The following is a 27042-nucleotide window of genomic DNA, read 5'->3' as shown; positions in this document are numbered from 1 at the left end:
TAGCAAGGGGGCCAAGGGGCATCCCTAACAAACATATCAGGGGATCTAGAACCGCTCTCCTCTGTCACCACATGCAAGTACACTGCTATGAGCATCACTTTACAAGCATGGCACACCTCTAATCCAATCATGTGAGAACCCCATGCATCTAAGAGTTACCCCAATCAACTTTATCATATGCTTTCACAAAGTCAAGCAGTTGAATGGCTAAGGGCTGGTTGCTCCCTTTAGCCCATTCCATTGCCTCCCAAGAGGTAAATATTGCTGAATATTCGGAGCTTCATAGTGTGAACAGTCCCTATGAGTATACATGTGTGAACAGCTCTTAAGGGTGAATGTGCAAGTGTGTGTGAACAATGGCAAGTAGGGTGTTGAGAAAGAGAAGACAGCATTCTACCTTGTGAACTTCAAATCAATCAATACAAGCACTACATTATATTGTGCAATCATCCACTTTCAATTTGTTACATCACACACTCCCTCTCTCTTCTACACATACACGATGGAGGTCCATCATCCTCAATAGCTACTTGTGATATGCAGCGGAAGTCTTTGTATTGGAAGATCCTGTCACACAAATGCTCACACCGTCTTCTGTATCCTGAGTTTCGTGAGTTTAGCAATCCACTTTAATACTTCAAACTTTAAAGAGATGAGAGAGAGAGATATGAGAACTGTACACCAGATTGGGTCCCGAATTACCCACTGAAGGGCCCCCTATCCCGATAACGAGATAGTATTTGCTTTATTTCTTTAGAGAGAATGACTGTGGACTGTAGATAAGCCAAACGCAAGATCTCGGAGGATCGGAGACTGGCTGATCTGTACACTGCTGTAGAAACACCTCGATGACCTGATCTCGAGCCTATGCACTCTTCCCAAGGGCATGAGGAAGGGCTGCACACCTGAGGCTGAGAGAAGAAGAAGGTGGAGTGTTCTACACTATGTTAGAATGCTGAAAACACTTATGAATGCTGTGTTACCTTCACCAGATGACTGCTGCATGTATGGATGATGCACAGAAGGCTGGATGCTGATGCAAACTGTTGAAGGGCTGGAAACTGCTGTAGACTGTTGATTCAGGGCTGGAAACTGCTGTGGACAGAAACGCAGACCTGTAGGGAAGCTGCTGAACTGAAAACGCAGGTGTTCTGAGACTGCTGGACAGAAACGCAGAGGATCTGATGCTGCTGGACAGAAACGCAGGTGATCTGATTCTGGACAGATGCAGAAAACACTGGCTGAAACCTGGCGTTGAACTGGGGCTGATCTATATGCTGAATCAAGGCCTGAAGTGATGCTGAATGCAGGCTGATTGGATGCTGATAGCAGGCGCCTAGGGCTGACTGAAGCAAGGGGTTCTCAAGGGCTGGAGAAGCAAGCTTATGAGCTCCAAGGGCTGGATTAGTCTAGGGCTGAAGGCAAGGATACTCCTAGGGCTGAGGAGGAGAGCTCTTAGCACAATGAAGACTGAATGAGAAACTAAGCCCTATGCAAGCCTATTTATACTAACTGGAGGTTGGTCATTTAATAAAGTTTATATTTATAAATGCCCAATAATGCAAATAAGGCTAAATAAATACTAATAAATATGGAAAAAATACCAGATAAATCCCAATAACTTCCCTAAGGCTTCGGGGATGTTCTAAATGATGCACAGGCATATGAATGCATATTATGCAGGATGCAGAGTGCTTTCTGATGCAAACCCTAAGGCTTCTACTCACTCTACATGCATGAATGATTCTCTCCAAGTGGGTTAAGGGACTTGACTGACTGACTGACCCGCTAAGGCTGAGGAATGACCTACGTAGCTCGTGCCTGACTTATCCTGGACTGAGGATGTACAATGGGGTCACGGCGTACGACAATTATCATCCTACTGGACTGTTAACCCTAAAGCTCCACAATTGGTATCAGAGCCAATTCGCCTTGCTGTCGCCGTCATTGTGGAGCGATGCTACCCAGAGCCATCTGTTGCCGCCCCAGAGCTGGCTGCCGCCATTTTCGAGCGGCGCTAGTTCTAGGTGCACTGCTGCCACCCAGCTCATCGACGACACGGCCTCTTTCGCCGGCTTTTCGAGAGGCGATGCGAGTGCTCAAGCAACCACCACCAACGCCAGCATTTCTATCTGTGCCCCACCACCGCGCCAGTTGTGCCGCCTACTAATGGTCTTTCACCGCCGCCTGGTTGGTTGCCGCCTCTAGCCCATTATCTGAGCTAAGCCATCTGAGCCAGTTGCTGTCACCAAACTCTGCATGTTCCTATGTGAAAACACTCTGGGAATTCAAGAGTGCCCAAAATAGCACAAGTATTGAGAACGGGGGATTTCCATTCCACATGCATGTGCATAAATCATGGATGCATGGGAGTGCGTTAGTGGACTTTTGCTAGAGTATGACGTGTTTTGTGTCCTGCCTGCATGGTTATGTCAAGGGATAGGTAGTGTCAGGGATGCCTAGCATTGCATACTACTTACCCCAGTGGAGTGCCTTTGTCTACTGATAAGTTTATCGCATTGTACAAGGTTTAAAACATGTGAAAAGAGGCCCAAAAAGGGGTACATTTTATGATGACCAACTTACAAGCTTTTGTGTTCACCTTCATTTAAATGAAGGCGGACATTATTATTGACGTTGGGCATCACATGTGTTCGGGGCATTTTATTTAGCATTATAGACTCGTGGAAAGGAGGAATCAAATAGAAGCTACCACATGTAAGGGAAAAGGAATTCCATTTACGTGGGCTTGGGCTTTCCAAAATCAACCACCTTGAATCCATTAAAGCAACATGACAGGAACCTTCCTCAGAAGTGGCTGCTCTATTTTTCAGTACCGCTGCTCATGCTTCCATTCGATTGGCTCCAAGCATAATACCTGCTGCTCGACTGCCGTAACAACTTATGCCTGCTGTACAGTTGTTTTCCATACTTGCTTTGTTGGTGGTGGTTTCCCAACTGTTGTACCCTGTTGATTGTTGTGCCTACTGCACCTGCTGTACGGAATCTGCTGCCATGTGTTGTTTCGTACATGTATCTGCTACTACTGGGTGTCGTACTGTACCTGCTGCTGGGTGTTGTATTATACCTGCTGCTGGGTGTCGTACCATACCTGTTGTACCTGCTGCCAGGTGTTACACCGAACTTGTTGTACCTGCTGCTAAGTGTTGTACCTGTTGTACAACTGTTTTTAGTACGTGTTGTACCTACTGCAAGCTGTAAGAAGTGGTGGGTCCAGGGTGTCACAAGGCAAGGCCACACCAAAGCTGTAAGAAGTGGTGGGTCCAGGGTGTCACAAGGCAAGGCCACACCAAAGCTGCAATACAAGAGAAGAGAGAAAGAGGGGCATCACACGGTGATTGTGAGTCAGCACACGCAAGTGCAAAGGCAAGGTGGTCAATGGTGTGGTCCTGAAGCAAGGTGGCCGGTGATTCTAAGGATCTGGGGACTTGTTGATGAGAGAAAGACAGAGGACAAAAGTTAATGGTTGGTTCTATTACAACAAGAGAGACTGGGACGTGGTCCCGTGAGTTCCTCTTGGATGTGTCATGTTACTGGTTCTCTTTACCCTTTGTCATTGACTTGGGAGAACATCCCTAACTAATGGTTTGGGAACAGGGAAAGTGTTTGTTCTTGTTTTCATGCACATGTTGGAAATTTGGTGCAAAGCACCCTCATACTTGTACTATAGAAATACTCCTTGGAATGAAGTTTTTCTTAGGAGAGAAAGGGGGGGGGGGGGGGGGGGGGGGGCGCGGGGGGGGGGGTGCACCGTTCCGGCCCCAGTGATGTGTTGAGAGAGGTTAGCTTTCATTCAATGTGAAATTTCTCATTGTTTTCCAAGTGTATTCAAACTAGGATTGGTACTACTCGGGTGCACATGCTGTTACAGTTGCTCTCCTGCTCCTTGCAACTACAGCTACCTCTGCTCGCCTCCTTTCTCCTCACTATCACCTCCTCTACAGCCCACCTACCTGTTCGTCACCTCTCCGCAGCCTATCCGCCATGCCTCAACATCTACTCTTTGGTCATCATCTCCTGTACAAGCCGTTTGTTGTGCCCATCATTGACTTACCTTTCAGCGCCTCCACCTTGTCTGCCTTCTCTTTCTCACGAAAGGCACCACCAATCTGTTAGCCCCAAACGATCTAGGCCACCATTTCCTTACTCTATAGTGAATATTATGTTAATGCAATGTGTTTCCTAGATGAAAGGTTATTGTGCATAGCATTAGTGTAATGTGTTGCCACTATCTTCTAGCTTATCTACTTGTTGCTACTCAGCATATCTACCAGATTCAGAGCTGTCGTTAGCCTCTACATATACCATGGATCTAACCAGACGCAATGCTGTATTCAGGAAGTTCTCCGGAGCTAACTTCCCTGGCAAAAAAAGGTTCATCTACTACTCACGCGTGATGGTGTTTGGAACGTGGTCAACAACACCGACAAGAAACTTGAAGGCAATCAAGGTACAGTTTGGCAAGACAAAAAAGATAAGGCTCTTGCGCAATTGGCCTTGGTCTTGCAGATAGTCTGATTCACCATGTAGACTTCAACAAAACTACAAAAGAGGTGTGGGACAAGCTTGAAAACCTCTTTGGCAATAAAATTAACAATTCCAAGGTTTTTCTTAAGCAAGGGTTCTTTTATTGGCTCAAAAATGAGTGAAACTATAAATCTAGGCAAACATTTAAACAATTTGGGCTCTCTCATTAATTAGCTAGCCTAAATGCCAAGCCAAATGAAGTTGACAAGAAAGTTGTCCTCTTGTCTAGCTTTGAAGATTAGGTAAAATGTGCTGACATCCTAACTTATCTCAGGGTGAATAGATAGACTTCTTTTGATGACATGATCACAGCTTTGATAGATGAAGATCATTGTTTCAAAGAGCAGCAAGACGGAGCATTTGATATCAACAAGGCCATGTTCATAAAGGGAAAAGGCAAAAGAACTGTCAAATGCAGCTTCTGCGAGAATGTCGGACACACTGAGGACCAATGCTCGAAGAAGATGGCCGAGGAACAAGAAAAGGTACATGCAAACTTCGTGGCGAAAGAAGAAGAAGAGGAAGCAGAGGCATCCACAACAATTGAGCATGCAGCTACCGTGATGGACAATCTTTCTTTTAAAGAGGAAGATTATGATTGGGTTTTTTTAGTTTCTCTACTTTGTATGAGTCAAAGGGTTATCTGCCCAAGATATCTCCCAAAAATGATAAATAATCTTGTTTGTGTTTTTTTGTAAGCCTTATTTTTATAAAAGGCTATGCGTTCTCTCATCCGTACTTAGAAACAAGAGGGTTTTGCTTTGATATGCTGTTGTAAGTTGTCGTTTGTCTCTCTAAGCAAAATATGACCTCTGAGTCTTTCGCACTATGCCATGCTACATGAGCCTCTGAGCCATGTCTAGGCCAATTGCGGGGACCATGTCATGTTTCTTTGCTAGTATTGGAGGATAGAGACTATTGAAGGCCATCCTAGCATCTCCACCTTTGCTCTGCAGCAAGGTTTTTGGATATTCAGAGCTTCACTGTGTGAACACTCACTATGAGTGTATGTGTGTGGACATCTCGTAGAGAAGAATGTGTGCAAGTAAGTGTGAGAAAGGGCTTATAGCCACTTAAGTATTAGTGTCACTGCCCCAGTGGATAGAGTGTAAGACATTTTCAATTTGTTACATCACATGCTCCTCATACACCATGAAGGTCCATCAATCTTCATAGCTGCTGGAGTACTAACCCTAATGCTCGACAAATATGTTGTCAAAAATGCTCCTCCCTTGTAAGAACCCAGACTGAGTGTCATGAATCACATTATGCAACATGGGTTGCAACCTTATACTAACTGCTTTTGCCAAGATTTTATAAGCAGTTCCAAGCAGTGTAATCGGTCTTATCACCTCAGAATGCGATGAATAAGACCCTCCGTGAAGAAAGAGTGCATATTTTCTATGTTGACATATCATGGAAGGCCATTGTGATTTGTTTCCCAAAGACATCCCAAAAGGCCAAGAAGGAGGGCAACAGACCGCTCACAAGTGCAGGGAGTGCCTCTCTCACCTGATGAGTATCTCTCTGAGGAGAATGAGGCTCAACAGAAAGTAGCTGACAATAAAAGTTAGATGCAATCTATCTCACCATAATAGGATCCTTAGTAGCATCCTGTGAATAGCACAATGAGCACCTATAGTTGTCTAACACTTTCTTTTCTAAGAGAAGAGCCACGAGTAGCATAGATGTGTTTATTACAATTGCCACCCATCTAGATTTAAATGATTCCTGAGCATGGTATCCATCCTCTGCCTTCTGCTCCATGTGCAGCTCAATCCTAACACCGCAAAGAGTATCTCAAATCCAAAGGGCATCAGGATGCTTTTCGTGCTCCCTCTGCATAGCTCTCAACGTGCGGTCAACAGCCCTCTCATAATCAATAATCTCATGTCTCGTCAGTTAGCCCACCTTGTAAAAACCATTGATCACCTGCAATGCATGTGCAACACCTTGAGGGCCACCAGAGAAATCTTGGGAGCTCCAGTTGTCAGCAAAACCTTGTGGGAGAGCTGATGATCCGAGTAGAAGCACTTGGCAATGCACAAACAGGACATAGAGCCATGTTGCTAGAGATTTTTGATACTCAAAAACACAAGGCAGTGGTCGAACTTCGAAGTCCCAGCTACAATGCATATACATCCCGCCCCTCCCCTCTCAACATAGAAGAGGTGTAAGCAAGCATACATACATCCTGGCACCTGCACTTCTTTGTCGAGTAGACCAACTGTAGAGAGAAAGTTCTCATGGTCCACATATACTTGAATATCCAAACAAATCTTGCCTATGATAGGTGTAACCTGCACCTCCTTGCCCACAAATGTGGCTTCCGCCTCAATTTAAGGTCCCAAGTCCCCTACATCAATTCCCAAAGCAGGCCGTTTGCACGGAGATGAAGCTATCCGTGGCACAATCATCAAACATAAAGAGAGCAGGCTGATCCTTGATTTGACCCCAAGCTTTGCATACCACTCTTTCATTGCATTCATGACTAGGTATTCCCTTGCACATCGGGAACTGCATGCACATTCACCTTGGGTTGCTTGTTGCTCTCATTCTTCTTCCGTTGACGACATTCCCCAAACACATGGTCTTTGCTCCAACAAGCAAAGCACTTCCCTTCCTTCACATATTGATCCCTTTGCTCCAGCGTAAGTTCGAACTCGTGCCTTTTGTTGGGGTTGTCTTTGGTTAAGGTATTCTCAGCTTTTCCCTCATGTTTGGCCTCTTTTAAAAACCATTTAGGTGGCTGTCCACCTTTTCGACAGCCCTCTTGTAAGGGAATCCTCCCTAGGATCACCTAATACACACGCATAAACAAGATTAAAGAAACCAAATAAAAGGGGTGCAAGCAAGCTCACCACCCAACCATAGGTTCGCATACCTCCCCCGACCCAGGGGCTAAGGTTCCAGTCCCACGAGTCCATGCCAATCAGCCTTGGCATCCCATACCACCAACGCCTGCCCACATGGGCCCTCGACAAGACTACCCATGATCTTCCATGTCCATGGCAAGAGAAAGCCTCTTGCTCCAGGTCTAGACCACAATGAATCAATAATAACCCAAGACTCACTTATATAGTGCTTATTGCTGCTATAAATATAACAAACCAGTCATAAGTAGCCAATAACCCCAACCACCTGAATCCGCCTGCTTTTCCTAATCCCAAGGCTCACCTAACTCTGTTGGATTAGTCCCCAACTCCAAGGGTTAGTGCTAGCCTCTAGGTACATAACATTTCTCCCAACTTAGAACATTTCCATGCTTGGAAATAAATGAAGAAGAATCCAACTACCTACATCAACTGTCTCCGAAATCAAGTTTATACTTATCAAATCCATGTAGTTAAGTATCAAGGAACCACCTCAACCAAAGCTGTTGTTCTTCCACTATATGACTGTGTTATAAATCACCATTAACATCACATGAAAGGGTACCAACACATTTAAACACTTCATAACAAATATACATTATATTACAAAGTCTTGCTGAGTTACAAAAATAGAGGGTGGGATTGAAAAATCACCCTTCAAACTGACTGGAGCATTTTCCATTACAAAGGACTTAACATGACCCTTCCGATCTACATGGACATATAACACTGAATAAATATCAACAAGTGAGACACGCACCTATTGCATATTTGTCTGTATCCCGTTGCCAGGTTCATATGATACACATGATCACTTGGTTGCGTCTTCACTCCCGACTTCTGCACAAATTTGGCATTGATGAAGTGTGAGTGCTACCAGAGTCAAAAAAGGATGTGCACGTCTTCTCTAACACCCACCGACCCATACATACGTATCAAGTTGTTAGGACCGAAGACTGTTATTCTGAAAACACATTCCATGCAAGCCTTCTCGCCTAAAACAATGATATCCGAGGAAGAAATTTGAGGTTACTTGTTACTTCAGTCAAATGAACAACCTTGGTCTTTGCCTTCGAAGTTCGGACAACTCACCTTCATATGGCGCTTCTGACCGAAGAGAAACACTTGCCCTCCCTAATGCTCTGAAGGATCTGCGAGTGCTTTTAAGCCTTCTTCAGACTGAGATCACCCAAAGACTAGGTTTCGTTTTGTGGAGCCTTCTCAAACTTCTTTTGTTTACGTCTAGAAGTTTGCTCAGAGGTTTCTCTGGTTGGAGGTTTCTCAAAGATGAACTTCTATTTTTGGTATACCTATTAGGTTAGGGTTGCACACAAATGAGGCACACAAAGAAGTACAACAAGAAGCACTCTCAAGAGAGAGACGGTGATTGATGCTCACCCAAAGAAGATGGGATACAATGTGTGGAGCAAGAGAGTTACTCGACAATATCAAAATACAAAAAAATGTGGTGTCTTTTCACACCTAATATCCAAGGGGAAAAACCCAAAGGGAGTAAAGTGTCCTTGGTTAGCCCATGTTCACATGTGCCACTACTCATAGCATATGTGGCATAACTAATAGCATATATGCTATGAGTAGTGTGAACCTGTACAAGGTCTGAGCACTCTCTCTAATTGAGTAAGCCTAAAGCTTTGCGGAAGCTTCAAACTTCTCTCGAGGCAATGCCTTCGTGAACAGATCTACAACATTGTCCTGTGTAGAGAGCAGTAAGATAATGAGATCTCCCCTACATGAATCCTCCCCCTGACATAGTGATAATGAATCTCTATGTGCTTATTACGTGCATGAAACACTGGGTTTCGTGCCACAGCTATAGCACTCTGACTGTCACTGAGTATGGTGGTGGGTGTCTGCTGACACTCACGCAGATCAGTCATCAATCCCCTCGGCCGCCATACACAATCTTATGTGGTTGTAAAGGCTACCCTGTACTCAACCTCACAAGTAGATGTGGCAACAGTGGGCCGCTCTTTGTTCAGCCATGATACACATGAATGCCCCAAAAAGAAACAATTCCCACTGGTGGATTGCCGTGTATCATAGTCACCATCCCAATTGAAATCACTGTAAGCACGTAAGTGCTCTGCCCCCCTGAGATATACCAACACAAGATCCAGGGAGCCTTGAAGATAGCGGAAGATCCGCTTCACCGCTTGCCAATGCTTTGTACCTAGGCTGTGCATAAATTTGCTACACTCGGAAACCCCAAACTGAATATCCGGGTGTGTGTTGCATAAGTATATGAGGCAGCCCACTGCTTGGCTGTAAACACTCGTATCAAAAGGCTCTCCAACATCATACATGCTCAATTTCAGCCCTAACTCATGGGAGTAGAGATGGGCTTACAATCTTGGAAGCCAAATTTGTGCAACAGCTTTTGAATGTACTTTGATTGGTGTACATAAATCCCCACATCTGTCTGCATAAATTGTATGCCCAAATAATAATGCAACGATCCCAAATCTATCATCTCAAACGAAGTTTGCAATTCAGCTTTGAATGCTGAAATTTTATCCATGTCATTCCCAGTGAGCAACATGTCATCCACATAAAGAATGAGCATATACAAAGTGCCATGATCCTCTTTCACATAGAGGGTGCTCTCTGTTGGACTATTTCGAAATCCCTACATGGTCAAATTGTTAGAAGTCATCTCCTGTCTATATTTATACACCAGGGCCTCTGTTGTGAGTGTGCCCATCCTGTATAAGGTGTTTTATCATTTTTTCCACACTCCCCGTATTTTTCCCTATTTTTCCCATTTTTTCTAGTGGTGGGGAGGGTTGCCAGAGGTTGGCACGAGCTGGCCGACTGTCCCAACAGCAGTCCTGTGTGGCTGGCCGTGCACACAGGTGATGCGTGGGCTACTGGACTGCTGGCCGACTGCATTCACTCAGTCGTGGACACTTCTGTTGCTGGCCGACTGCATTTATGCAGTCGTGGGCATCTTTTATGCTGGCCGACTGCTCTCCCAGGGGCATATATGTAGGCCCCTTGCCCCCACCACTTATTCATTCAGTTTTCTCGGGATCTTGTGTATAGAGAAGAGTTTACACACCTATCTCTCTGTGTTTCTTGTGCTGTTTATTTTCTGCAGTCTACTTGCTCTTGTCTACCCAAGTTTGGTTATCATTTCCGCTGCATATTCTGACATGGTATCAGAGCCCTAGGCTCGAGATAGATCTTGGGAGTTTTTCTGAGCAAGAGGGGGAGCGTTAGGCTGCTGATTGGTGGACTGTTTTGGATTGTTCGGGAAGAGAAGGTGCAAGAGGAAGGCGGGCTAAGGTGCTGGACAGCCACTTGCAGGTTTTCAGATTTTTTTTCCCACCCAGCCACCCTTTCAGGTTACTCTCCGCCATGGCAGATTTACTAGAGATGGCTGAGAAGCACGTGAAGATTCCGACTCTCCCCACGTTCCCAGTGGATCGTCAGTTGGACGGGTCCAATTACGGCATCTGGAAGGTCATGATGGAGTCGGTGCTGGAGTCATACGACCATGCTGATTTTATCATCATCGGGGTTCCACGGCCGGAAGCTAAGGAAGGGGAGTTACTGTCAACGAGGAAGGACCGAGAGGCACAGGCACACGTGGGATCGTGTCAACGCCAGGGTCCGGTCATTTATTTTCCTCAACTGCACACCACAAGTGATCAATCATGTGAAGCACACGACGCTGGCGAGAGGCATATGGGAGCACTTGGCTTCTTTGTATAACAGGGTATCACCCATGAAACGGATCTCCTTGGAAGTGCAGATGCGGGTTATGAATCCTGCAAAGTCTTCGACGATGCGGGAACACATTAACAAGCTGCAGGCCCTTCAACAGGAAGTCCTACAAGCTGGGAAAGAGATATCATCTGAAGACATGGCCATCACTTTGCTGTCCCACTTGCCTGGTCAGTATTTTGCTTTCTATTCCTCGTTGATTACGAGTGGCCGGCTCAGCACCATAACCTAGGAGGAGCTTGTGCCAATGGTCTTGGACCAGGAGGAACGTTTCACGAACCCTCCTCACAGCGGAGGTTCAGAGGCCTTAATTGGCCAACGATCGAAAGGCCGGAATAACAACAAGGGCAAAGGGAAGGCTTCACCGGAGAAGTCTTCTGAGAAGAAGCCTGATTCAGAACGAGAGAAGCTGAAGGCCGAAAGATCTTGTAATGATTGTGGCGAGAAACGCCACTACTGGAGGAAGTGCCCTAAGCGGACAGGGAAGAGTGCTGATTCCTCAGCCTCAGCTGCAAAGACTCCGGCATTTGTGCACTTAGAGATGGTGGACTCCGATGCTTCATCATCTTCGAGCGAGGAGGCAGTTGGCTTCACCATGAAGGATACCCGGGAATGGATTCTCGACAGTGGTGCTTCCAGGCACATGACTCCATCCCGTGACTTCTTTCTGGATCTGAAACGGCAGTCAGGTTGCATCTTTATTGGCGATAACTCCACTATTCCGATACATAGTGAGGGCCGGATGGAGATTATTCCCGACGGCAAGGGGAGCAAGCATGCTTCCCGTGTTCTTTATGTCCCTGCTCTGGGTTTTCATCTTCTGTCAGTGCATGAGGTATGCAAGATTGGCTTTCGAGTGGAATTTGAGGAGCATTCAGTTGCTCTAAGGGACCGTGAGACTGGCCAGGTTGTTTGGGAAGGGGGTGTGGAGAATGGTATCTACAAGCTCTCTGCACTCTCCACACTGACAGGTTCTCAGGTCGCAGATTTGTGGCACTTTCATTTTGGCCACTTAAATGTGGATGCATTGAGGCGAGCTTTCCGGGACCAGATGGTGGTTGGCTTGCCAGATGTTGGTAGTAGGCAAGGGCGTTGCAGCTCTTGCATAAGTGGTAAGCAGCACAGGGAATCCTTTCCGAAGCAGGCTTCCAGGCGGGCTTCGAAACCATTGGAGTTGATTCACACTGACTTGTGTGGACCTCAGCAGATACCATCTTTGGGAGGATCTCTCTACTTTATGCTGCTTGTTGATGATTGTACCAGATTCACGAGGGTCTACTTTCTTTCCCAGAAGGACCAGGCTTTTGCTCGGTTCAAGGATTGGCACGTGATGGTGGAGAAAGAGTCTGGATTTCAAGTCAAGACTCTCAAGGCTGATAAAGGAGGTGAATTCTCCTCGACTGTATTTCTCAGATTTTGTGGAGATCATGGCATCAAAAGGGAACTGGCCAATACCGGATCGCCTTCGGAGAATGGAGTTGTTGAACGCAAGAACAGGACTGTGGTGGATATGGCGAGGACCATGCTGGAGCATCGTGATCTTCCTCGTCCACTTTGGGATGAGGCTGTGGCAACGGCTGTCCATACCATCAATCGATCTCCGACGACTTCAATACCCCATATGTAACTCGCGGCGGGTGCCCGGGGGACTAGGGCCTTTGACACACTTGTTGATACCATCAATGCATATTAAAACATTTAAACATGGCCACAACCTTAACACATATCCATCATCACTTTGCATAAAACACAAAGCTGGACAAAACATCCACAAATGCTGAAAATGGAGCTTGCACGTGTGACATCACATAGAGGCCGGAATGGGCCGACCCCCCCCCCCTTGGAGTATTTTATTACCCAAGGAGAATAATATCATGTACAAGCTTTGAGGGCCTTACTCTCCCCATGGGAGATGCCGGATTATCCATATACAAATGCCATAAGACAACCCAACACGAGGCAACCAAGCCGAAATCGGAAAGATAGGCTGTAGAAATGCCGAGCCAACAACATAATCCATATACCTCCGTGTGGGTACTGATTCTTCTCCAAAAACCACGGGTCTTCATGCAATAGAGCTGGTACAGCAAGTACAACTCTCCATTCAGCCAGTACAGTAGGTACAATGGTTGGTACAGCAAGTATAGTGGCTGGTACAGCCGGTACAGCAAGTACAAATGTTGGTATAGCAAGTACAATGACTAGTACAGCAGGTACAATGGCTGGTACAGCCGGTACTGTGGCTGGTACAGTAGGTGTGGTGGCTGGTATAGCTGGTACGATGGCTGGTACAGCAAGTACAGCAAGTACAAATGCTGGTGCAACAAGTACAATGGCTAGAAATCATAATAAATGATTAAATAACCTTGCCTTCAGTATTTCTTCGCGATGGAAGCCTCCAAAACAGTCCCCAACAGTCGGTATTCTTCATGGGCAACCTTCAAGAGAGAGAGAAAGAGAGTAGCCATCATTAGGGCAGCCTTCAACGGTGGTAGAGGCTAGTGTGCAGCAAGAGAGCCTCTATTAATGAAGAGAGAGGGCTCCAATTTATAGATTTGGGCCTCCCATGAGCTAAAATGGCAAGAGAAGGCTACAATGACAAGTGGAGAGCCACACAATAGGTGAAGTGACAAGTGTGAGGCCACTTGTCTCACTTTGATCCACTTTCTAACAAGTGTCAAGCCACTTGTCTCACTTTGGTCCACTTTCTTGCCACATGTCCCAATCTAAGAGATGGGTCCTTCCATAAACTTTATCTCTAAAAATATCCCAGCTGGTAGACATTCTGTCATAGGCACTTTGCCAACTCTTGGTATCTGCTCAATTCCAGATGTAATGACGCGAACAGAATTTCCATCGAAGTCGGGCCAAAAATAGCAACTCTCCTAAATTTTAGGAGTGTGGTCCTTTGTATTCTAGGATAATCCCCCATTCCCAAAGCTTGTACTTTCCAAATATTTAGACATCCTGGAGTCCACCAGACCCCTTTCAGACTGGGAAATGTCCAGGCTGGTGACACCATATGATTCCATTTGAGGCATACTTTGGCAGGAAACCCGATGTCTCGCACTTCCGTGTCTTTGGGAGTGACGCGTATGTACATATTCCAAAGAAGCAGAGGGGGAAGCTTGACTCCAAGTCCCGCAAGCTGGTATTTGTGGGGTATAACTCTCTTTCCAAGGGATACAGGTTGTATGATCCAGATAGGAACGAGATTGTTGTCAGCCGGGATGTGGTCTTTGACGAGCATGTTCGAGCATCCACTGTCGAGGAGCCGCCACTTCTTGGAGATCTAGAGGAGTCTAATGATGATTCCCAGTCTATCATTCCAGTTGATCCACCTCAGTCATCACAAGAGATTGAGCCCGCAGAGCTGGAGTAGAGCCCCCGCGACCACAGGAGACTCCACGATCTGTTCGAGTACCTAGGTGGTTGTTAGACACCCTTCGAGAGTCAGGTGTCACGGAGCTACCCTCCGAGTGGACCACAGAGGACGGCCCTCGAAGATCACATAGAGTCCGAGATAAAAGCAACACAGCGGAGCTTCTTCAGGTGAACTATGCTTTGATGTCTCGTATCATGCGAGATAAAGAGCCCACTTCCGTAAAGGAAGCCCTTTCACAGGATACTTGGAGGAAAGCCATGCAGGGGAAACTTGATGCCATCGAGAAGAACAACACTTGGGAGTTGGTACCGAGGCCGTCGAAGCGGTCAGTCATTGGTGTCAAATGGGTCTTTAAGACCAAATATGCGTCTGATGGATCGGTGGACAAACACAAAGCCAGGCTTGTGGCTAAAGGTTATGCTCAGCGGCGGCCAGGCATCGACTACGAGGATACCTTTGCACCGACAGCGCGGATGTCCACGATTCGGACCGTTCTTGCCCTTGCTTCTTCTCAGAGGTGGCCCATGTATCAAATGGATGTAAAATCTGCCTTCCTTAATGGTGACCTGCAAGAGGAGGTGAACGTTGAGCAGCCTCCAGGCTTTATTGTTCCAGGATCTGAAGGGATGGTTTACAGGTTACGTAAGGCCTTGTATGGTCTTAAGCAGGCTCCCAGGGCTTGGAATCAGAAGATTGATTCCTTCTTTATTCGGACTGGATTTCAGAGATCGGTTGCAGATCTGAACCTGTATCTCTTTCGGGAACGCGGCATGGTCACGCTTATCATCCTTTATGTGGATGATCTCATTCTCACCGGTGGTCATGTGGAGCACATTGGAGTGACGAAGGCTACCTTGTCAAAGGAGTTTGAGATGACCGACTTAGGCTTACTCCACTTCTTTTTGGGATTGGAGATCTGGCAGACCCAGAGGGGGTTTTTCGTCTCTCAGCAGCGGTATGTTCATGAGTTGCTTGAGGCCTTTGGGATGGAGAACTGCAAGCCTATTACTTCGCCGATGGACCCGAACACAAAGTTAACTGTTACTGATCCTTGTGAGCCAGTTGATGCCTCGCAATACCGGAAGTTGGTTGGTTCATTGCTCTAGTTACTGAACACCAGATTGGACTTGAGCTTCTCCGTGGGACTGTTGAGCTCTTTTATGCAGACGCCATTGAAGTCTCATTGGGACGCAGGATTGCGGATCTTGCGGTATCTGCAGAGTACGAAGGATCTGGGACTCTTTTACACAGGAGGGAATGGAGTCGGGTTCCAAGGTTGGAGTGACTCGGATTGGGGAGGAGATCCAGACACGAGGAGATCTACTTCAGGATACAGTTTTACCCTCGGCTCAGGAGCAGTTTCTTGGAGCAGCAAGAGGCAGCCAACTATTGCCCTTTCTTCGACAGAGGCAGAGTACCGGGCTGCTTGTGGTGCTGCTTGTGAGGTTGTATGGCTGCGGAGGCTGCTAGGCGAGATTGGGTTTCCACAGAGGGAGCCCACAGTCATCCAGTGCGATAACCAGAGTTGTATAGCTATTGCTCGGAACCCGGTTTTCCATGCCCGGACCAAGCATATAGAGATACAGTATCACTTTGTACGTGAGAAGATCTTGGCTGGTGACATCTTGCTACTTTATCGGAGGACAATGCGGCGGACCTCTTCACGAAGTTTCTACCTCAGGCTATGCTCAGGCGGCACTCCAGCTCCCTTGGGTTGGTTTCACAGCCAGGAGCTGAGAGGGGGTGTTAGAAGTCATCTCTTGTCTATATTTATACACCAGGGCCTCTGTTCTGGGTGTGCCCGCCCTGTATAAGGTGTTTTATCATTTTTTCCACACTCCCCGTATTTTTTTCATTTTTTCTAGTGGTGGGGAGGGTTGCCAGAGGTTGGCAGGAGCACTCCAGGGCTGGCCAACTGTCCCAACAGCAGTCCTGTGTGGCTGGCCGACTGCACACAGGTGATGCGTGGGCTACTGGACTGCTGGCCGACTGCATTCACTCAATCGTGGACACTCCTGTTTTGCTGGCCGACTGCATTTATGCAGTCGGCCAGCAACAGATGATGCGTGGGCTACTGGACTGCTGGCCGACTGCATTCACTCAATCGTGGACACTTCTGTTGTGCTGCCCACGACTGCATTTATGCAGTCGTGGGCATCTTTTATGCTGGCCGACTGCTCTCCCAGGGGCATATATGTAGGCCCCTTGCCCCCACCATTTATTCATTCAGTTTTCTCGGGATCTTGTGTATAGAGAAGAGTTTACACACCTATCTCTCTGTGTTTCTTGTGCTGTTTATTTTCTGCAGTCTACTTGCTCTTGTCTACCCAAGTTTGGTTATCATTTCCGCTCCATATTCTGACACAAATAAGTACGTATCTTCTCATACCAAGCTCGAGGAGCTTGTTTGAGACCATAAAGTGCTTTTCGAAGCTTGCATACTTTGTTTTCAATCATGCTCTCTCCGGTCAAACCTGTCAAGCTGATATAACCCATGGTACAATGTGCTGGAAGGGACCAATGCATAGCCACCTTCACAGTCTTTGACTGTGCATCTGTCATCCTCAAAGTTCACTGCATATCCTCTTTTAGGAAAAGAGGAGCGGACAGCAAGTTCTTCTTAATCCCTGGCACATACAATACATCTAGAAGACATAATTCTGCACCATCTGCTGTTGTGAGAATCACATCACAACACCCTGAACTGGATAAGAAGAATTGTTTGCACATGTTACCCGCTTGCCTTCAGGGGCAACCATAAGCTTCTTAAACAAATCCCTCCGTGAGGTAAAGTGTTTAGAAGCACCACTGTCAAAGTACCATGTGTCGTGTCTCTCATTGACACTAAGAGACATACGCTCCAATGATACATCATAACTGCAAGTAAGGAAAGTCCACTCATCCTGCACAAGATTTACTAATGCATCATCTTTCCCCGCAGGTGATGAAGAATCTACAACCATGCCGCTTTCTGCACTCATTCAAGTAATGACCTGGCTTCTTGCAGTAGTGACATTTGCCCTTTTTCTTGGCATCATTTTTAGCCTTTTATGAAGGCTATCCCGAATTAGCCTTTGGCTGGAAACTGAGTTTGACTTTTCCCTTGCCCTTGTCTTGGGCAACAAAAGCCCCATCACTACCACGCACGCTGGAAGATTTGTTCTTCCGATTCTGCTCCTCCTGTAGTAACAAACCAACCAACTCTTCAAACAAGATTGGTTCTGTCTCTCCCCGCATAGATAGAGTGAGCAATGTGTGGAAGTTCAAGTAGGTTTCTGGCAAAGATGATAGTGTCTTGGAAACTAGCTCCTTTTCCGAAATGACCTCATCAATATTAAGCAGCTACTCCCGAAGATCTTGGACCTTCCTAAGATGATCAGCCAGATCTTCGTAAGATGATCAGCCAGATCTTCGTAAGATGATGAGCCATACTATCACCTTCATTCATGTCCAAGTTCTCAAGCTCTTTCTTGAGAAATGCAACCCTGGTCTCGTTCTTTGCCTGATACATGGTTTCAAGTACATCCCAAGCTCGTCGTGAGATCCTACAAGACCAAATATGCAGTATGATTGATCGCTTTACTAGCAAAGCAATCAAAGCCATCGCTTGGGTATCGCGAGTATCCCATCTCTTTTGCTCTTGTGAGGGAGGAGTGGGTACTGCAGCTTGTTGAGCACCACGTCCAGGCGGGTTAGGTGCTATGTTAACTAACAAGGCGTACATCTTTACCTGACACCTAACCCCATAATCCTTTGGCTACAAGTAGATTTCAAACCATGAAACTCCATAGAGAGTAATTATTGCCATCCAATTTGTCCTCTCGGAACAAAACCCTGAATATATCGGTCGTATTTCCAATCATGTGCTAAAATCTCTTGCAAGAGAGATGCAAACACGTACAACCAAATATGCAGTAAAAAGCATCAGTAAAAAGCATCTGCAAGCTAAATCCCAAACGCATGGGAGTGCAATGCCAGGCAACCACAAAGTCCTGTACAGATGTTTTGCACCGAATACAAGGCTGCAAATAAGCAATGCTGAAAATCCACAAATTTCTAAGCACCAATGGGCTGATTTATATATCAATTGCACATATTTTACAAAAGCCCCAAAAATCTATGTACCAATGAGCTTTAATTGTGCAATTAAGCACTAATTTTTAAAAAGCTCCAAAATTCTGTCCTATAAATACAGTTGTGCAAATTTTGAAAAATCCCCAAATTTTTCCTAAATCTTGCACCGAGATGTTGACGTGCAATGCTCTTGCACTTGATTTTTGCAATGGAGCAATATATGTACAAAAGCCCCTTGAAATGAGCCAAAAATCAGCTACCTGTAACCCTGATTTTGCAAAATTTCAGGTGGGCAGTTGGCAGACAACGACACAACAGCGATGACTTCTGACCAACAAATAATGGCAGTTTCGAAGTCGAGGCGGTGAGGTGCAGATGGCTGTGCAATGATGCAGATGGCGGGACCAATGGGAGCTGCAGGCGGGAAGTGAGCAGACGGCTGATGCCGTGGGAGACCCGGCCAAGTGCAAACGGCATCGTGGGAGCAGCTAGCGTGGCGAGACGAGAGGCGACGGCAACGTGTAGGTTACCGGCAGGCGAGGGCGTCGGAGTGCACGAAGACAGCGATGACACAAATTGGATGACGATGTCGGATAGCTGGCTGCCGAATGGAACCGGGACGAGAAAATCACCGAACGGAATGGCTCCAAAATTTTGGTGATTTCCGTCCTGTGCAACGTAAGGCCAAAGTGGGGTTGAGCGCCACCCATGGGCCGGGCGGTGTTGGAGCCATCGGGCCTAGCACCACCGGGAGGCAAGGATAGCCAGCCGACGGGCGACGCTGGAGGGCAGCCGGAAATCTGGGCGACAACTGGAACTGCAAGGGACAAACGGAACCGCAAGCGACAGAAGTACAACGGACAGAAGGCGGGCCAGCGACAAAAGGAACTACAGGGGACGGACAGAACCGCGAGCAACGGAAGTGCAGCAGATAAAAGGTGAGCTGGCGACGGAAGTGCAGCTATAAGGGAGGCGACTCCAGCTCTAATACCCCTGTTAGGTTAGGGTTGCACAGAAATGAGGCACACAGAGAAGTAGAGCAACAAGCACTCTCAAGAGTGAGAGATGGTGATTGATGCTCACCCAAAGAAGATGGGATACAATGTGTGGAGCAAGAGAGTTGACTCCACAATATCAAAATACAAGTAAATGTGGTGTCCTTTCACACCTAATATCCAAGGGAAAAGTGCCCTTGGTTAGCCCATGTTCACATGTGGCACTACTCATAACATATGTGGCATAACTCATAGCATATATGCCAATAACACCGGATGGCATCCTCTAGTGTCCCGCTATGATTATTCTTTACCTAGAGCTTCTGATCCTATGCCAACCCACGAATCAAAAACCCACACAACATTGTGGCATCCATGTGCCGCTCGGGATTGCAACTCTTTGAATCTCTGCAAGTACGTCTCGAAAGACATGTTCCTCATGTCCAAGTCGGTAAACTTGGCCACAATATCAAACTCATCATCTACTTGGAGGAATTCATTGCAAAACATTGTCTCAAACTCTGCCCAAGTACTCGGTTTATTCCTAAGTTCTCTCCACCATGTCAGGGTTTTCCCCTTAAGGGGACCCTTAACCATCTAAATCTTTCGAGCTTCCGGGAACAAGTGAAATCAAAGTGCGCTCCAGCAGTTAAGCCAATAGTCAATCACCTCCTGGGCTTTCTCCTTTTTCTCACCCACAGAAGCCTCGGGTGCGAAGAAAGGAGCTACTGCTACCGGTCCCGCATGAGCCGCTGCACCAATCACTGCACGCTGAAGTACTTCTACTTGATCCCACAAAAGCCGTACAACATTATGGCTCTATCAACCACTACAATCGACAAGTTCTCTGGTGCTCGGTTCCCTACCTGGTTGACCAAGATGCAGCTTATCTTGATGAGGGAGGGCGTCAAGAGCATAATCTTTAGAGATGATGAAAACCCCGGAGCTAGCGAGCTAGAAAAACAAAAAGTGGAAACATGTTACCTAGTTTCAGCAAACCATTGAAGTCATGCACATAGCTTCAATATCATTTGAAGTCATGGTGGCCTTGCTGTTTGAAAAAGACAGAAGAAACAAAAGAGGGTCAAGCAAGAAACACTGTGGACTATGATGAAGCTTTTGTAGGAACACAGAAGTGGGAGACCAACAAGAAGATTCAGTGTAGGTTCTGCAAGAGGATGGAGCATGAGGAGGCCAACTGCTTCAAAAAGTTGGAGAAAGAGCAAGAGAAACACCACGCAAATCTTGATGCTCAAGATGAAGAGGAACATGCTCAAGTGGAGGAGATAGTTGCAGCAACGGCCCAAGTCTCCCTTGATGAGATAGACAACGAGTGGGCATTCTAGATGCCATTATGCATGTGTGAGTCAATAAAGATTCTCTGCCCCGGATAGTCCCCCAAAAATCTGATTGTATCTATGTTTCTGTGTGTTTTTCTTTCATGTGTGTAACAAGAACCTTGAAGCTATAAAGAGAACCTTTTTCTCATTTATCCCAATTAGGAGCCAGGGGCTGACTGAAGTGCTGGCCTTGCCACCTCGATCGCATTATGTGATTGGAGGACTATCATGAAACAGGAGGTGTGCATGATGAGTTGGCTCTGACACAATATGTGATAGAGTTAGAAGGCAATGTCTTTCTTTCGTGTTGGATCTCACCATTTTCGCTCGGAAGGGGAGTTTGTTGGAATATTAGGAGTTTCATCCATGTGATACATCTCTTATATGTGTTATTGTGTGTGTAAGCATGTGAACCACCAATTATGAGGAGATAAGTGTGCCATGTGGCAACACGCGTGTGTGTGATTGTGTTAAGGCATAAGATAAGGTCTTATACCTACAAAAAGGCATTGTACTCATAAATCAAATATATCAATCAAACCTGCTTCGAGTCGTGCAACACTTTTTTTCTCCTTCTGTCTCCTATCGTTCTCTCTAGCAATTGTGGCCAAGAATGATGCTATTCGGACGATTGTGGACAAGCTTAGCAAGCAAGCACATTTCATGTCTATCAAGAAGACCATAAAACCTGAGCATATGGTGAAGGCCTTTCTTGCACAAGGGTTCAAACATAATGGTATGTTGAAGTCCATCGTGGGAGAGAGAGATCCCACGACTGCGAGCCTATTTTGAAGGGCTCTCTTAGATAACATGGGTACTAAATTGGATTATTCATCGGCGTATCATTCACAAACGGATGGCCAAAGTGAGGCTGCAAATTCAGATGTGTTAGATCTTCTAAAGTGCTTTGTTGCAAACCAAAAGACCGCGTAGGAGAAGTATCTACCACTTGTAGAGTTTGCCTAAAACAACAAGGTACATGCATCCATGGAAAAAGCATCGTTTGAGATTGTTTGTGGCAAAGTAATTTTGCCACCCATCCTTCACACCAAGGTGAGATCTTTGTTGCTGATGAATATGTTCGAGATCTTGATGTTGCCTTTGCATAGGTGCTGACAACCATTACTCTCAAGATAAGCATAAAAAAGGCTGCCTACAAACATAGCAGGCAGTTGGACATCAAAGAGGCTGATTGGATATTGCTAAAATTTGAGAAAGCAAGACTTAACAAGAGGCTAGGTAATAGGAGGAAGCATGTCCTAAGCTCTCTACTAGGTATTATGGGCCCTTCAAGGTGATCAAACAAATCAATGAAGTAGTTTGACTTGACAAGAACTTCTTTTAACATTATCCGGCATAGTTGACAAACTATTCAGAACTATGGAGCTTCCATCAAGTTATGGCACGTGCATCTCGCATTTGGATGCCACGTGGTCATATCTGTAAAGCTAATGCAATACATAGAGTGGTAATTGGCGCCTTGTGAGCCCCGGTACGGGACAAGTCAACCAGGGATCCACTTTAGAGTCCGTGGTCAGGTGTGAGTGCATGTCCTCCACTCGAGTGTCACCCTCTGGAATGATAAAGAGGTGTACCAAGCTTTGCCTGGGACACTAGATTTAGGTATCAGAAACCTTTGTGTTTGTATACATATTGTATGTGGGCATGTAGGCAAAGCGGCAGCCCTATGGGCCACCCCATAAGGCTTTAGGGGCATTGCCTACAAGGTGGGCAGCCATTAGAGGCTACCCTAGGGCCCATTAGAGGCTACCCTAGGGGCCATGGATGCCCCCATGCCCAAGCAACCAGCCCACAGGGGGCTGGGCAGCATGTCGGCAGCCCTTAAGGAGCACAAACTCAAGTCGGCCAGCATGAGGGCTGGCCAGCCCCATAAGTCACACACGTGAAAAGGCACCTATTTAATGGTGAATAATCAGGTCGTGGACTTCTGAAAACTAGCTGACAGCTATTAATGCAAACCGACCAGCAGTTGTGTGTCATATATAAGCAATAGGCAGCATAGGGCATTATTCATCTCATTCTCATGCAAGTGCATAGAGTCTCCAGGGCCAGGACAGCCAAGAGATTGCTCTCTTCAAGGTGGATGAAGTAGGTCAATGGTAGAGGTAACACTCAGCCAAGATGATCTCGAGAGAAGATCACTTCAGTCCGGGTATTTCCAGCCCAAGTAAGTCTTTTTCTACACATTCAATAAAGCAAATACACCATCCGTGGCGGGGGGCCTTCAAAGGGTATTTGGGACCCAATCCTGTAATTTGTCTCCTCTCTCTCATGTATTTGAGCCATTAGGCTTGCTATTGCCACTGGGCATGAAATTGAGCCATTAAGCACTTAAAGTATTGTATCTCCGCCATATTGGCTTATGGACAGCTTTATGGGCCTATGTTTCAACCATATGGGTTTACGGACAACTCTCTGGGCTTATGATTCAGCCGTATGGGTTTATGGCCCAGCTATGAGGACTATTGGATAAGCCATGTTGGTCAGTATCCACACGGAATATACATATTCTTGGCATTTTCATGGGGCTTTTTGATGACAGCCCGTGTACATGGTTGTATGTGGATAAATCTGGAGCATGTGCTCCCCCAAAGCTTGAACATGCAGATGTGCACATCTCTCTTTTACAGTTTTGTGGAATTAAGTGAATCGTATGTTTAAGGTTGTGGCCAATTAAAGTGTTTAATTGCATTAATGGTCAAGTGTTTTGTGAAACCCCTGCAATCACGGAGTTACTTATGATATACAAAACCAGGTTTAAAAGAAAGTTCTATATACAACCAAAAAGACTTAGGTGACAAAAGTAGGAGGCTTACAAGTACTATTGCTAGTTGCCTATGCTCCTTTGGTCCAAGCATTCTATCTGCAACTGCACCTGCTGCTACTGCCCCAGCTGCTTTCGGCATATCCTGCTCTTGAAAATATATTAATTCTTGCAACAAGCAAGCAAAAAGCTACTCTAATTCAGAGCTAAAAACAATTTTGAATTTTTCCTCCAAAACTAGTCTTTTGGTGTATGTGAAAAATTACAGCCATCAGGGTATAACTCCAACCTCCGGTGCTGCATCTAGCTTCATTTCTCTCTCGAGCGAATCTTTTCCACTTTCCACACGAAAAGGGCGTGGAGAGTTGCCGACACCCCTGTCAACATACTGTCCTTGGAAATTTTCCCATCGTAGCAGAGTTTGATCTGTTCCAACCAACTTCACTTCTCCAGACACCATTGTTGCAGTTGAGGCAAGACCTTCATAGCCTGCAACTAGTGCATCCTAATGACCCAAAAATAACAAACAACAAAACAGTGTAGCTTTAGAGTAAAATCCACTATTACAACTTTTCTTAGAGATTTTGAAAACATATATGAAAAAATATGGTGGGACACAACACTGTTTTCATATTTTCAATTAAAAACCAACCCCCAAATTTTGTTAAGCCTAAGTTATTGCCAGCAGGCTAAATCTTGGGTGGCTATCTTACCATGCATCCCAGAAGGTGGCACAATCCAGCCCCGACACCTAAGTATAATATATGACTCATAACCTTGGTCTATAGCCCCTCAAATACATTTACCATTTAAAGCTTCTGAGTGTAAAGTCATCACCCTTTCAAAAAAGACTTTGAGCAAAGGCATTCAACCCTTAAGATCCGCAAGCTTGAGAGCTCATAATAGCAGAAGTTTCATCATCTCTTCACATAATTGAAGCACGCAACACACACAGCTCTGCGTTTTGTTTTGAAATGAGGTACTGAAGATAAACTGACAGTTTAACTTTAGATCTTCGACTGTTTGTATAACACCATTAAGAGTGAACATAATACACCCGATACGAGGGCATTGACCTAAATTACATATAACTCCTTAGATGAATAGCAAAGGTCCTGATTCTTATATTCCAAGAAAGGAGAGAAGCCAAAATGGGTTACAAATACACCCTTTGGTATGCTAGTATGGAAAACGTTATAGAAAGAAGTAAGTATGTGTAAGAACACAAAGTGCCAAGTTTGTCCAATAAGCAAGGAAGGATGCAAGTGTCCATGCATAGAACAAATGTACAATAATGTACATGCATATGATGCACACATCTGAGTGGCGAAATGAGTTAGAAAATGGCAATAAGTAACTATGCTCTTCAGCAAGCAAACAATCAAAATGTCATCTAGTGCAAATGTGTCTTAGTCATAGTCGAGAGACATGTGAAGAAACAGGAATGACCAGGTAAACCATGCTATTTGATGTTGTTTTTGGTAACATCTGCAGTTGGGAAAATCAGAAGGTTTTAAGCAGACCAGTGTATAAAGTTGTGTCCTCACTGATACATGAAACTACACAAATTACAATGAAGGTAGATGTTAAGAAACACATAATATGAGCCTGCACAGTGCAGCCTGCAAACTCATTAAGCTTTCAGGCTATCACGCCCAAAAACAAACCCAAATATTAAGCGTGAGAGTTAATCTTTAAGCAATGAAATGATTGAAAATCTTTTTTTTTATCATTTTAAAAAATTAATAAACAAACAAGTACAAGTGGAAGAAAGACCAAAAACAAATTAAGCATAGAGGCTGCAAAAGCCTGAGCACATCTAAGGCTAAATTTGAGAAATCCAAGGATACACACGAATATTAACTTTACAAGGATCGTAAAATAACATTTAACACAAACCCTTGAACGTTCTTATTCAATAAAAACACTGCAGTTTCATACCTTGGATGAAGATCCCGAAAAGCTTGTAGAAATCTCCTTTGTGATGGACATTCCTGGGCTGCCATCTTCATAAGATGAGCTTACAATCAAGGATGGAAGACGATGTATAGATCTGGGATCTTCTGCCTTATTGGCTGCATATTCACTCTTGAGATTGACTTCTATAGCAGGAGTTGGCACTTCATAATGTTCCAAATCTAACTCCAATGCATGCGGGCCATTACCCTGAATCAACACATCAGAAAAAATTCTTTACATTTCTATGCAGAACAATGGTTCAACTTTCAGCAACTTTGAGCATGATCTTAAGACTCCAGACACTTGTTGATATTCTAAAGCACAATGGCCACCACCACGTTGAAGTTTAAACATTCAAAGTTTCATAAGCATACTCATGATCAAGTCAACAAATTCGCAGATAAAATCTCTGAAAGTCAATCCAAATTTTTGTTTACTATTGCATTGATGAACAAAAGAATTGAATAAGAACAAAGATCCTGTAAAATATATATATATATATATATATTTTTATTTTATTTTTTTATTTATTTTTTTTGCGATATGGCACATCATACCTCTAATGAAGGTGTCAGAGGCATAGCATCTATGCTGACATCTGGAATCCCCCGCACCATAGACCCATGAGATTGTAAGTTCTCCTTGTAAGCTCTCCAGCTACCTGCCAGGGCGAAGGGAGAGACTCTATCTGCTTTCACATGGACAGGAAATTCTACCATTTCTGAGCCATTTTCTGGCAGCCTAAACAACGCAGTTGACCCAGCATCTCTATCCATTATATTTCCTCCGCTTAGCAAGCGCTTCGAGCCTTCTTCGATAACACAAGGTGAAGTACCATGCCTTGGCTTGAGAAGAAACTTGAAATCCAAAGTCTCTGCAATAGCACAATGGTCCATTTATAACATATTTCTCAACAAAATCTTGTGAAGCAAAACGAGAATTGCATCATAAAATCTCAAGCTGTGTGATGTGTACTCTTGCCATACCATGATCGGATGGAGCAACAAAACTGATTTCCCACATAGACGTTGTCTCACGTTCCATGGCAAGCTGTGTAATCAGGACCCTCATGTAAGCTCTTCCAACTTAAATCTTGACTATCTAACCATGCTCATTAAAAGTACTTTGGCAAAACCACAGTTTTTACCAAACTTGTACAACAATACAAATGCAGTAACAGAGTGTAACACCTTACAGAAAAATGAAGTTGGGACAGTTATGGTCCTCAAAAGCACAATTCAATGAAGTTAGCAACGTCAAAACAACAAAAGAAACCTTGACTAATAAGAGAGAGCATCAGATAAAGCACCTTACAACCCTCAGCTAAGGCAAAAAG

General features: G+C 45.2%; 1 protein-coding gene across 2 annotated transcripts in view; it reads right to left on the bottom strand.

Annotated features, from left to right (window-relative positions):
* F2KP (fructose-2,6-bisphosphatase) overlaps positions 1–27042 on the bottom strand; it is a 166965-nt gene that overhangs the window by 116706 nt on the left and 23217 nt on the right. For both annotated transcript variants that reach the window (XM_086781401.1, XM_086781402.1), the window contains exons 2-6: positions 26693–26756; positions 26264–26580; positions 25689–25913; positions 24037–24252; positions 23800–23892 (exon numbers count right to left, since the gene is read on the bottom strand). In XM_086781401.1, the coding sequence (XP_086637527.1) occupies positions 23800–23892; positions 24037–24252; positions 25689–25913; positions 26264–26580; positions 26693–26756 (915 nt within the window). The remainder of the gene's footprint in view (positions 1–23799; positions 23893–24036; positions 24253–25688; positions 25914–26263; positions 26581–26692; positions 26757–27042) is intronic.

The sequence above is a fragment of the Cibotium barometz genome, chromosome 43 (assembly GCF_041138505.1).
Source record: "Cibotium barometz isolate CiBa-2024 chromosome 43, ASM4113850v1, whole genome shotgun sequence".
Taxonomy (NCBI): Eukaryota; Viridiplantae; Streptophyta; class Polypodiopsida; order Cyatheales; family Cibotiaceae; genus Cibotium; species Cibotium barometz.
The sequence above is the reverse complement of the archived record's forward strand: the minus strand, read 5'-3'. Positions and strand labels throughout refer to the sequence as shown.